Consider the following 12,042-nt stretch of genomic DNA (forward strand, 5'->3'; position numbering starts at 1 on the left):
TAATATTTACATATATATTATTATACAGAACTTTTTTTTTWAAAAATAATATAATCCATAATATTATTTAATTTTATTTAATTTTAAAATATAATACTTATTTATAAACTGTTATATTTTTTATTAAATCATATATATTAATGATATTTTAATATATTTAGACATCAATATCATCATCGACTCAATTAACATCATCGGATACATTGATACGGCCATCACTGGACGATGTCGTTGAAATTGGCCAATACTATGATTGCCGAACTGATAAGTTTATTGCCGTACATTTATTTAATATATCAAAACTACCGGACAATCTGATTATTAAACGCAATAATTTCAAATCGGACATCAAGTTTGTCTACAAAAATACATTAGAAGAAAAACTGATTGGATTGGATATTAGCGCTGAATTTAAATTAAATCTAGTTGGTTTACCAATTGGTGGGACGGGAACGGCCGGTTTTTTTGGTGACATAAAAACCAAGTCTAGCAGTGCTAAAGTGACATTAATCGAGAATATAAAGACATCATACGAATCCATTAGCCTAACCGATGATAGGCTAAAAAAGTATGTAAACTGGGATTTATTGAGTAAAATAGGTGTCACGCATGTGGTAACCGGATTTCAATCGGGCGGACAATTGTTTCTTACGGTAGAAAATACTAACATAACTGATACAACAAATATTGGTATTGAAGGCAGTATGGAAGCGGAAATTAATTTAGTAGTGGCATCAATAAAAAGCGGTTTATCTGGAAAACTAGACGTTAATTTTACTGAAAAAACAAACAGTTATAGCTTTAATCTGATGGGAGATGTCATACCCGATGAAATACCTAAAACAATAAAAGATGCGTTTAACTTTGCTAGCAGTCTACCAAAGCAATTGAAAAGCGGTAACAATGGGACGGGAAAACAAATTTCCATTACTTTAACGCCAATTAATTTTATACGACAACTCTGGTCAAAGGATATCAAAGCCGACGCCGATGTCACGCAAATCAATGAACAACTGGTGGATGAATGCATCCGCTATTTCGATGATCTAACAGATAGTCAGCTATTAATCAATGATTGTGTCGACAAATTCAATACAATGAAACAATTTATTAATAATAGTTTATTGAATGAATTGAATGCTTTTAAACAAAATTTTTCTATAAATCATAAAAATCAAAAACTAATTTTACAAAAACTTTTAGTATCGATTAAATCAGGTAATAATACAGCTAATGAAGTATTAAAAAATAGTATTAAACCAGAAAACAATGTATATTCTATCCAACTATACGTAACAAAATTTCTTACTATAATGAATTATATGATCAATTAAGGTTTGTTAATTTAGCAAAAAGTATTAATAATAATTGCATATTTCATAAAAAAGTAGTTTAAAAAGTAAGATAAATACATTTTTTGAAAAAGATGTCTATGTATTTTACTATAGATGGCAATTTAGTGACCCGAATATTATAGTTGAAAACAATATTGTTTATGAAAATTTTACCCAATTTATTAATAACAATAAAAACAATAGTAATGCTTTATTTTGTAGCTATAATTATGATATTATGAATAATTATGATTTAGCATTTGCTAATCTTACCGAAAGTGTTAGTTATCCACAGATAAGTCTATATAAAAAATCCCAATTATTTAAACAAAATATATTACCATTAGTTGAAGTAGTCAACAATAAAAGTGATAACAATCATAAAGCAGTTGATCTTATCTATATTTGTTTAAAGTTTGATAATGGTTCAAATTGTAAATATATAGACGAATCAATAATTGATAATGATAATAATACATTAGTTCAATTACACGATACTAAGTCATTTTATAGTAAACGTTTCGATTATAAGTTAATTGGATATAAAAACAAAATCTATGCTATTGGTGGACAAAGTTTATATAGAGTGAGTAATTTATTTTAATTTTTAATAATTATTTATTATTAAGATAATTATTATTAATATTTTTTAAATCTTGTTTATAATATTTAAGGATAATACTTGCAGCGATTTGGTTGAATCATTTAATCCAATGGATGGATCAATTAGTCAAATATCATTACTAACAACACCTAGATGGTTTGTATTATTTTTTAAATATATATTAATACATATTAATTATCAAATAACTCATATTATAATTATTATTATTTAAATAAAATAATTTAGCTATCCGGGTGTTTCTGTATATAATGATATTTTATATGTTTGTGGCGGCACTTTCAATGAAAACTCGTTGGAATCGTGCGAAATATATGATATATTAACTAATACATGGAATCAAATAAAACCGATGTCAACCCGACGCTCTAGTTTTTCATTAATTTCACATTTAGGTTATTTATATGCAATCAGTGGTCCTATTATTGAACGTTATAATGATCGTACACATGAATGGGCATCTGTATCTAATTTTTTAGATCAGGGGTAATATATGTATTAATTGTTTAAATAGGAACAAAAAAAGTAATCTTATTTAATTATCTTTTTTAATAATTCATAGATTATTGCTTTCTGGGTAATGTACATAATTGTTTTGATAAAAAATATATTTTATTATATTTTTAAATAAATTGATATTATTTTTTTTCTTAAATAAATTATAATAGAAACTATACTTTGGTTCGTACTGTTCCATATATGGATTATGTTTATAATTGTGTAGTCTATGACACTGATATAATAGATATAGGTTTTTCATTTAAATACAATCCAATAGATAATAAATCTGTCCAATTATGTAAATATTTATTTTAACTAACAAATCAAATTATAATTCTTATATAACTAATATTTTTTTTACTAATAATTATTATTTAATTATTTTAGTTTCTACAGAAACTGGGTCTTTCTGTGAGATAATTGTCTATAAAGAAACTTTAATTTATTTCTTTAGATATAACGAATTAGGTAATTATAAATAAATTGATTTAAAAAATATTAATTACAAAATAAAAAAATTATTATTTGAATAAAATATACTCAAATTTATTACCAAATTTAATTTTTTTCAATATAATTTTATTTAACAGATACTTCAATTAAAATATTCAAGAATGGTTCTTGGATTTTTAAAAAATTTAATTCAACAGGCTTATTTTTTTCGGTAAATAAATTTTTATTTTAATACAATTAATATATATATATATATATATATATATAACAAATTATTATAGATAAAGTAATAAAAGAAATTATAAATCAACAAAACATTTGTTATTAATAGATAAAACTAATATTAATAATAATATCAATTTAATTATCAATTATTTTATTCAGAATAAAAACTAATTTTTTTAAAAATATTTAATTAACAGGTTATCAACTTTTCAAACTAAATACTAATAAACCAATAACTAATTACAACAATAAGTTAATAATAATAATTTATATATAATTGTTATTATTATAATCAAGACTGCATAATTAAAATGAATTAATAATAATTATAATAGTATTTATTAACTTAATTAAAATATTTTTTATATTATAATTTAATCTGTAATAATTAAAAATTAATGTATTATTATATTTTCAGTTAGGCGTGATTCACATATTACGTTCGCACTTGAAGGGAGGGGGGGTTAGCCAAAGCAAATTTTTGCGAACGAGGGTGAGGGAAGGGGTATAGACTTTAGGAACGTTCGCATTTAGATAATATTTTATTTCTTGTAGTGGTAGGGGGGGGTAACGGTTAACGACATGTAAACGTAATTATTTTAAATGGTTACATGCTAACAATTGCGATCATAGAGGAGGTAGGGGGTCTAGATTTTTTAAAAAGTGAGAACGTAATATGTGAACCACGCCTTATTAAAAATTTTTCATATTATGTATTATTAATTATTCAGGAATCAAATATATGTACTATTTTTGTTGTTGTATTTAATTAACATGTTATCAACATTTCTAACTAAATAATTATAAATTAATGAATGATTACAACAAAATTAATTATTATTTTTATATAATTTTTATTATTAAAATTTAGATAGTTAATTTAAATGAATAAATGTTTGATGTAAAAATTATTTTTATAATTATCAATTAAAAATTGTTAAATAAATAAATTTATTAAAATAATATTTAGCTATTGATTGAAATATGTATTATAATTTTATATATTAAAATAATTTAGTAACTAAATAAATTTATTTTTAATATTTAATATTTATTATTTAACTCAATTGTTTATATTATGTTACAATTACAAAAATGTATGCAAAGTTTTTAATTAAATATAAATTTATAAAATTTTATTAAAAATATAAATGTTTTAAAAACTATCTATTGATTGAATTATAGTTTAATATTTAACTTTCATTAAACTATTAATTAAATAATTGTTTAAAATGTGTTGTTTGATAGCATTGATGTGTAAGTATTGTTAACTTTATTATTAAAATTTAGTTATATTTATTAATATATCAATATATCATAAAATTAACACAAAAAACAAATAAAAATTTTAAAAATTTAACTTATAATCGGTGTTTGCAATGTTGTTGATGTTGTTGTTGTTGTGTTTGGCCTACAAATCGGGTGATTATCCGGACATTACTATAGACTACTGACTATGGTATCGGTCGTGAGTCGCCGACTGATGACCGGCCGGTGCTTTGAATGGCACAGTAGTCGTGATTTTAATAAAACACTTCCTCCTCCTCCTCCTTGTCCTCAATAGTCAACGGAAGGGATACTTAATTTAATTTAATTAAATTTTGTAATTTATTGACCAAAAAAAAAAAAAATAAACAATAAACTAAATTAAATAAAATTAATATAAAACTTTATTTTTAGTTTAAAAAAAGTTTTTATTAAAAATATAAAAATATTTATTGTCGTAATTCATGTTCATTATTATTATTATTATGTAATATAATATATTTTTTTATATATACAGTAATATATATATTAATAAATTGCATCAATTTTTTCATAATAATAATAATAATATTATTAAATAACAAATACATTGTCTGTATTATTGAATATACAGTATATATATATAAATCATATGATATTATTATTTATTGTATTTTTTTGTTAATTTAATCAATCAATCAATCAATAAGTACTGTAAATATATTTATGATTATAATTAGTTGTATTTTAATATAAATTAATTAAATAATTAAATTAATTTTTAGATTAATAATAATAATAATTGTATTGTTATTATTGTGTGATTATTATTATTATTATTATTATTATTATTACATAATTAAACAAAACGTTAAGTCAATGACAATAACAATGTATTGATTGAACTGTTTGTTTGTTTTATTGTGTTGTTTACCGCCGCAGCCGCTGACCGGCCACTATCGGTTGGTGGCCACAGTACCGCAGAGAGACAGAGAGAGAGTGACCACCAATTCATCTCAACACACACAATGGGCAACGCACTGGTCGGTACCGTATCGCAGGCCATACACCCGATCGATCACTATCTGGCCGATGTACCCGAATTTCAATACCAATCGTCGCTCGGGTCGACCCGATTTCTTAAAGTGGCCAAATGTGGCCACTACGAAGGCGATTGTGTAGTAAAAGTATTGGCCGTCGACGATCCGTCGCTGCCGTTGGCCGCTCACAAGCAGCGCATCGAACACTTGTCGACGTTGACCGCCCGTAACGTATCGGTGGCCGCCTTTCATCGGGCCGTTATTTGTCCGTCGTTTGCCTACATTGCCCGCCAGTATGTACGCTATTCGCTATACGATCGCCTATCGACTCGACCGTTTCTGACCGCCGGCGAAAAGTCATGGCTAGCCTATCAGTTGGTCAAATGTTTGGATTGGCTTCACGGACACGGCATCAGACACGGCGATATCAAACTCGAGAACATACTTATTACGTCCAGTCTGTGGCTAGTGATTACCGATTTGGCCACTTATAAACCCGTACTGTTGCCCGACGTAAGTTTTTTTGTTGTCTAAATCTAATGGCCACTTACTTACGGTAATTTATTATACCATTGATAGGACAATCCGTCGGACTTTTCCTATTTTTTCGACACATCGCGTCGCCGCTGCTGTAATATAGCGCCCGAACGGTTTGTCAGCGACAGTTCGGGTCTACAATCGGCGACAGCGGACTATACGATGACTGGACCCATTGGATCGGCTGCTGCCGCCGCCGCCGGCGCCAATAGTCAGCTGCTGCTGACACCGTCGTCACCGCAACCACCGAAAGAGCCCCAATTGACGCCCGAAATGGATATGTTCAGTATCGGCTGTGTACTGGCCGAACTGTTTTCCGATGACGCACCCAACGGTAATCTATTTGATTTGGCCGAACTGTTAGCCTTTCGTGTCGATCAATACTATCCGACGAAAGCATTGGACAGTATATCCAACGAAACCATACGTGAATTGGTAAAAAATTTGATCAGTCTTCAGCCAACCGAACGTAAACTTAGTGGCCAAATATTGGCCGAACTTAGCGGATCATTGTTTCCCGGCTATATGAGCACACTGTACGACTATTTGCAACAATTGGTCAGATTGCCGCCCGATGCCAAAGTAATACGATTGTCGCGCGATTTGGATCAACTATTGTCGCTAATACTGTCACAAGAACCGCACGGTCTGCTACTGGTTCTGGTAGTGATTACGTCGACAATGCGGGCACTCAAACATATACATTGCAAACTACTAGCCCAACGATTGGCCTGCAAGATAGCAGCGGCATCGCCGATAATGTCGGCCTATATTACCGACCGATTGTTACCCTATTTGTTGCATTCGTTGACGGATAGCGATCCGCGAGTCCGGGCCGAAGCCGTCTACTCGATAACCATTACCTTAGAACAGGTGGACGATTTGCCGGCCAGCGATAACAACGTATTTACCGATTATATTCTTCCAGTTTTGGTTAGTAGTAATATAACAACAATAGATTTATTTAATTTTTTTACCGATTTTTGTTTTGTTTGTTTTGTTGTTTTTACACTTCGCTAGTGTCAAGTAGTGTCCGATCAGTCGGCATTCGTTAGGCTAACACTGGCCGCCAATATTAGTCGACTGTCGAAAGTATCGCTAAATTTTTTATCCCAATCGTGCGACCAAAACTACGACGAAGAGCTAACCTTATTGCACAATTCGTTTCAATTGATTGTCACCCAATTGCTTACCGACGGTAACAATTGTGTCCGTCGGACACTATTGCTAACGCCGTACAGTTGTGCCAATTTGTGTGTCTTTTTCGGACGACAAAAGACCAACGATCTGATCCTAAGTCATATCATAACCTTTCTGAACGACAAAGTATTTGATTGATTTGATATGTTTTAGCATTTTTCGGTTGTTGTTGTGATAATGGCGTCTAATTTATTGTTTTGTTTTTTTTTTACAGAACGACTTCCAACTTCGGGCCTCATTTTTCGACAACATAATAGTCATAGCATCCTATCTCGGCTCAGATCAGTGCTCAAAGATATTGCAGCCACTACTCCAACAGGGACTAAGCGATGCCGAAGAGATTATCATCTATAAGATAATAACATCGATGACATCGCTCATTGAACAAGGATTGCTTAAAAAGTCCATAATCTATGAATTGCTTCGCGAAGCCGTACCGCTATTGTCTCATCCAAACCTATGGATCAATCAATCGATGATATCATTGATTTTGACTCTGTGTTCTCGGCTATCGTTAGCCGATATTAGCTGCAAAATCAAGCCGTTAGTCGATCCCAATCTTCAACGACAGATACATTCGCTGAAAAATGGTCGCCTCCTTAAAGACTCACTCTATCCGTTACTGCCGCGCAGTGTCTACGATCTGATTGTTGGCCAATCAAAGCTCAATATTGACCGATTTTTCGAGTGTCTAATTCAAAGGAAATACTTGCGTCAAGTGGTCAGACATCATCAGCAGTCGGTAATTGTTTTGGAGGATGCACTGTACACCCGGCTCACTCACGAAGGTATTAACGAACAAATATATAATTACTAAAAATTACCTAATAGTATACTATTTACATAAATAGCAATACATTTAAAAAAAATAGTTATTATTATTATTAAGTATTGTATAATACAATAAGTTATAGTCTATAAGTGAAAAAAATATTTATCTTATTTTTGAATTGAAATTATTTTATTTGTAAATTCATAGAAAAAAATAAACTAAAAATATAATATAAATGTAAATTTATTTATTTATTTATTACATATATATATATATATCACTAATTATTAATTGTATAGTAATTTTCAATAATCATTATTTGGATGACTATCTAAAAAGCTTTGGACAACAGTTTTATCTAAACAAACGACAATCACTTCTCCGCCGTCGCAGCCCTTCTTCGACTTCAATAGTCTATGATCTTTGAATTCACTGATCTGTGCTCTGAGTGTTGTCTCCGATATGACTAACATCTCTTCCCGACACAAATCATAACAATCGGCAAACGGAAAGCCGTTATTATTATTATTATTATTAGTGTTCGACACATCCTTATCGACAAAATGCTGTAAAATTAGTAGAAATATCTTTTGTGCGTTTGTTGTCAACGAATCAAATACATGTTTAACAGATGAATAGGTTAGCGATTGTGACCAACTTTTTGCCGAACCGGTTAGCATCGATAGGCCAGTGCTGAACGCTTTTTCCACTGAATAGGACTCGAGTGTCGGTACATTGAACCACAACCATCGGTAAGCGTTGGCCTCAGTGGTCGACCAAATCAGTCCACTGTTGATGTGGTCAACGCTGGCTATAATTCTGATGCGCGAACATCGGTGCGGAACAACTAGTTGGCCAATAAATGATTTGATTTTCGGATTTGTGGCAAACAAAAAATCAATGGAATGTATAACCAAATAGAGATCAAATTCAATTGAATTTAATTTGTCGATAATCTTCATGTTGTTGTCGACTATTGATTCGTCTAATACTTCGCTCAAAACCAGTATAATCTGTTGATTATAAATAAATCATTTAAAATATAATTTAGTTTTTAAAAAAATAAAATAAAATATCATTACGTGTCTGAGCGACGCCTCATTGTTGTAGCCATTGATGACTATGTGGTGTTCATCTGATAGATGTTTTTCGGCAAACGTTTCCATCAGCTTTCGCTTTGAACCCAAACCGTAGAGCAGGACATTGAAACCGCAACTAATAATAATAATAATTAATTAATTTCAAAAAATTGATAATTTATAAAAAAATTAAATAAATAAATATTTACCACAACTGACTCATCCAATCGTCAAAACAGTTATTATTGACATAAGTATCCATCAGATGCTTCCGTTCCGCTACAGACTGTCGATCGACAATCACTTTAATCTGGTCTTCGGTCAGATCAAAGTCTTTCATAACTTTGGCCATAGTTTCCGAAGTGCTTTTATTTTTCATTTGGTCGCTATCGGCACCGGTAGTCGACCGTTTTGTTCGCTGTTGATGACGGCGTTGAGCCATAAAATAGTTGTCGGCAATGATGGCGGCAGCGGTGGCGGACGTACTCGTTGTAGTCGACGCCAACATTTTGTTCACATCGTCATCATCATCATCGCTGGACGTACCGCCACCGCCGCCGTCATTACCACCACCACAGCCGTCGCGAGTGTTGTGGCGGTTATTCAATCCATCGCCGACTAAATCGTTGTCGGCGGCGGCGGTCATCTTCAGGTGACTCTTGTCCACAATGATTGTTACGTCAGTGTCCTCATTGTCCACAAGAGCCGATCGGACCCTTTTTGTCGGCGACGGCGACGACAACGATGTCGAGTCTGTTGTCTTTGTATTCATCGCCGCCGACGACGACGACAACGATTTGTTTGACAACTTCTTTGGCGACATTATTATTATTATTATTAGTATTATATAATAGCAAAACACGTGTTACGTGCGACTGAAAACACGTTTTTAAGCTCCTGTTTGTTGTTGTTGTTGTTTGTGTTGACGTTTTGGCGGCCAATCAATCAGTTTGAATGCATTGTTATTATTGTTATTATTATTGTATTTTCATAACAATAATAACAACAACAACACAAACATAATATTTCGTTGTTGTTGTTGTTTACATCAATAACGTCTCCAATAATGTTTGTGTGTGTGTGTGTGTGTGTAATGTTTGTATTATATTGTTTGTATATATTATGGCACGTGAGGGGAGGGGGGAGTGTTATGCATTATAAATTTATGGACGTTATTGATGGCTAGATTCATATTTCTATTATACAGTACTTATTATTGTATTTAATATTTATTAAGTAATAAATGTTTTATTAAATTTAATTCAATTGAATTCAATTTAATATTAATTGAAATAATAATAATTTTTTTTTTGTTAAAACTAATAATAATAAATAGTTTTTATTTTATTTTTTTTTGCTATAGTATTAATATCATATGATATTTTCGTTTAAATTTTTTTTAAAAATTTTATTAACTATAGCAGTATTTATTTGCCTGTATTTATTTGCCTACAAAATAGCATTTCCATAATGAACTTTAAATTGTATGGTATAATAGACACTAAATAATAGATAATAATATAATAATAATTTTTATTTAGCATTAAATTGCAATGAAATACAAAACATGAAATAATAAAATTTATTTATTTACAAAAATATTAAAATCATTTGTATTACGTATAAAAAGAGGTAAACCATTTAATGTATTTATACAATAGTTAAATAAAAAATATAACAATATATTAAAAAACCAATTAAGAATGCTATAAAAGCATTTCCACACGATCTCTTTAATTGAAAAAATAAATAAATATATGTGTAACAGAGCGTGAATTCGATTCTATGGCCTCGTGGGGCACCGGACAGACAGACTTATAAAATGCAAATACGTACTCCTTTCAGGAGTTCGTGAACATATACATTAAAAACAAACTAATTTATTAATATACATAAAACATATTTAAAAGAAATATAACTTATATTAACACTCCATTAAACCCTATTATATAAAACTTAAAACTGATTTTTTTTATTTTTATCACTTGAATTCATATATTAAAAAAATAAAATAGTTTAATTCTAGTTTATATAAATTTAATTCATAAAATAGTATTATTAACATTAAATATTTATATTTAGAAATTATTTTTTGGCAAAAAAGTAGTCTACTACCGATTAATGAAACTTAGTTTTTTACAAATAAATCATATATTTGTCAAAAGTATACGATTTAATCAAAATTTAGCCGCAGAAGCTAATTATTGAAAAGAAAATTTAAACATTATTCTGGCATTCAGGTAAGCCTAACCTGACCTAACCTAACCCAACATTATTACCAAACCTAATCTATTAGACCTAGCGGCCTACAGGCCGCCATTATTTAATCTATCCCTAACTAACTAACCCAATTATAAGGGAATACAGATTATTATACACTAAATTTGGTTATCAATAATTAGCTTCTGCGGCTAAATTTTGATTAAATCGTATACTTTTGACAATAAATATGATTTATTTGTAAAAAACTAAATTTCATTAATCGGTAGTAAACTACACTTTAGCCTATTTTTTAAATATTTAATTTATTAAATCTTTTTCTAAATATATTTTATGAATATTAATAAATCATAAGTTTGTCTTAAATGTCTATTTTGTTTTTAATTTATTATATGTAATATACGTGATATTTTATATATTTTTTAATTATTAAATTATATATTTAGATTGCATTGCTTTAATAGCCTTAAGTAGTTAATAAATGATTATACAATTTTTAACTATAAAATCGTTTATGATTGAATTTAAAAACTTAAATTTTAATAATACATTTATTGTAACAAAGTACAGTTTATTGCAATATATAGTACTAATAGTTTTAATTAGTAACAGTTTATTTGAACTATATCTAATATTTTGTTTTGTAATAATTATTAAGTGCATTTTTTAGTCAAAAATGTCTTAAAACTGTTGTACTTTAAAAAATTTATAAATTTATTTAGTTATTAGATAAATTTTATTTTAACTATTGTATAAATACATTCTCTGATTTACCTCTTTTTATACGTAATACAAATGATTTTAATATTTTTGT

The 12,042-nt window shown here is 29.3% G+C and overlaps 2 protein-coding genes across 2 annotated transcripts; one reads left to right on the forward strand and one right to left on the reverse strand.

The window, feature by feature from the left end:
* The first annotated feature begins 5,252 nt into the window (after positions 1-5,252).
* Positions 5,253-8,003, forward strand: LOC128954486 (phosphoinositide 3-kinase regulatory subunit 4-like). The gene is made up of 4 exons (XM_054300073.1): positions 5,253-5,933; positions 6,000-6,890; positions 6,978-7,283; positions 7,372-8,003. The coding sequence occupies exons 1-4, from the start codon at positions 5,409-5,411 to the stop codon at positions 7,972-7,974; spliced, it is 2,325 nt and encodes a 774-aa protein (XP_054156048.1). The 5' UTR covers positions 5,253-5,408; the 3' UTR covers positions 7,975-8,003.
* A 231-nt stretch (positions 8,004-8,234) lies between these two features.
* On the reverse strand, positions 8,235-9,835 carry LOC128954455 (origin recognition complex subunit 2-like). The gene is made up of 3 exons (XM_054300036.1): positions 9,218-9,835; positions 9,012-9,144; positions 8,235-8,942 (listed from the first exon to the last, which is right to left on the reverse strand). Exons 1-3 carry the CDS (start codon positions 9,829-9,831, stop codon positions 8,235-8,237), a joined length of 1,455 nt encoding a protein of 484 aa, XP_054156011.1. The 5' UTR covers positions 9,832-9,835.
* Positions 9,836-12,042: the final 2,207 nt, after the last annotated feature.

This window comes from Oppia nitens, unplaced genomic scaffold, assembly GCF_028296485.1.
Source record: "Oppia nitens isolate AA-2021 unplaced genomic scaffold, nextdenovo-longstitch-racon4-pilon3 scaffold27_pilon_pilon_pilon, whole genome shotgun sequence".
Lineage (NCBI taxonomy): Eukaryota > Metazoa > Arthropoda > Arachnida > Sarcoptiformes > Oppiidae > Oppia > Oppia nitens.

What these genes read in the sequence shown, in the direction of transcription:
- LOC128954486 (XM_054300073.1), top strand. Translation starts at nt 5,409, where the DNA reads ATGGGCAACGCACTGGTCGGTACCGTATCGCAGGCCATACACCCGATC. An exon ending in ATTATATTCTTCCAGTTTTG is followed by an intron (nt 6,891 to 6,977) that starts GTTAGTAGTAAT and finishes ACACTTCGCTAG; the next exon opens with TGTCAAGTAGTGTCCGATCA. An exon ending in TAACCTTTCTGAACGACAAA is followed by an intron (nt 7,284 to 7,371) that starts GTATTTGATTGA and finishes TTTTTTTTACAG; the next exon opens with AACGACTTCCAACTTCGGGC.
- LOC128954455 (XM_054300036.1), bottom strand. Translation starts at nt 9,831, where the DNA reads ATGTCGCCAAAGAAGTTGTCAAACAAATCGTTGTCGTCGTCGTCGGCG. An exon ending in GATTGGATGAGTCAGTTGTG is followed by an intron (nt 9,145 to 9,217) that starts GTAAATATTTAT and finishes TATTATTATTAG; the next exon opens with TTGCGGTTTCAATGTCCTGC. An exon ending in ATGAGGCGTCGCTCAGACAC is followed by an intron (nt 8,943 to 9,011) that starts GTAATGATATTT and finishes TATAATCAACAG; the next exon opens with ATTATACTGGTTTTGAGCGA.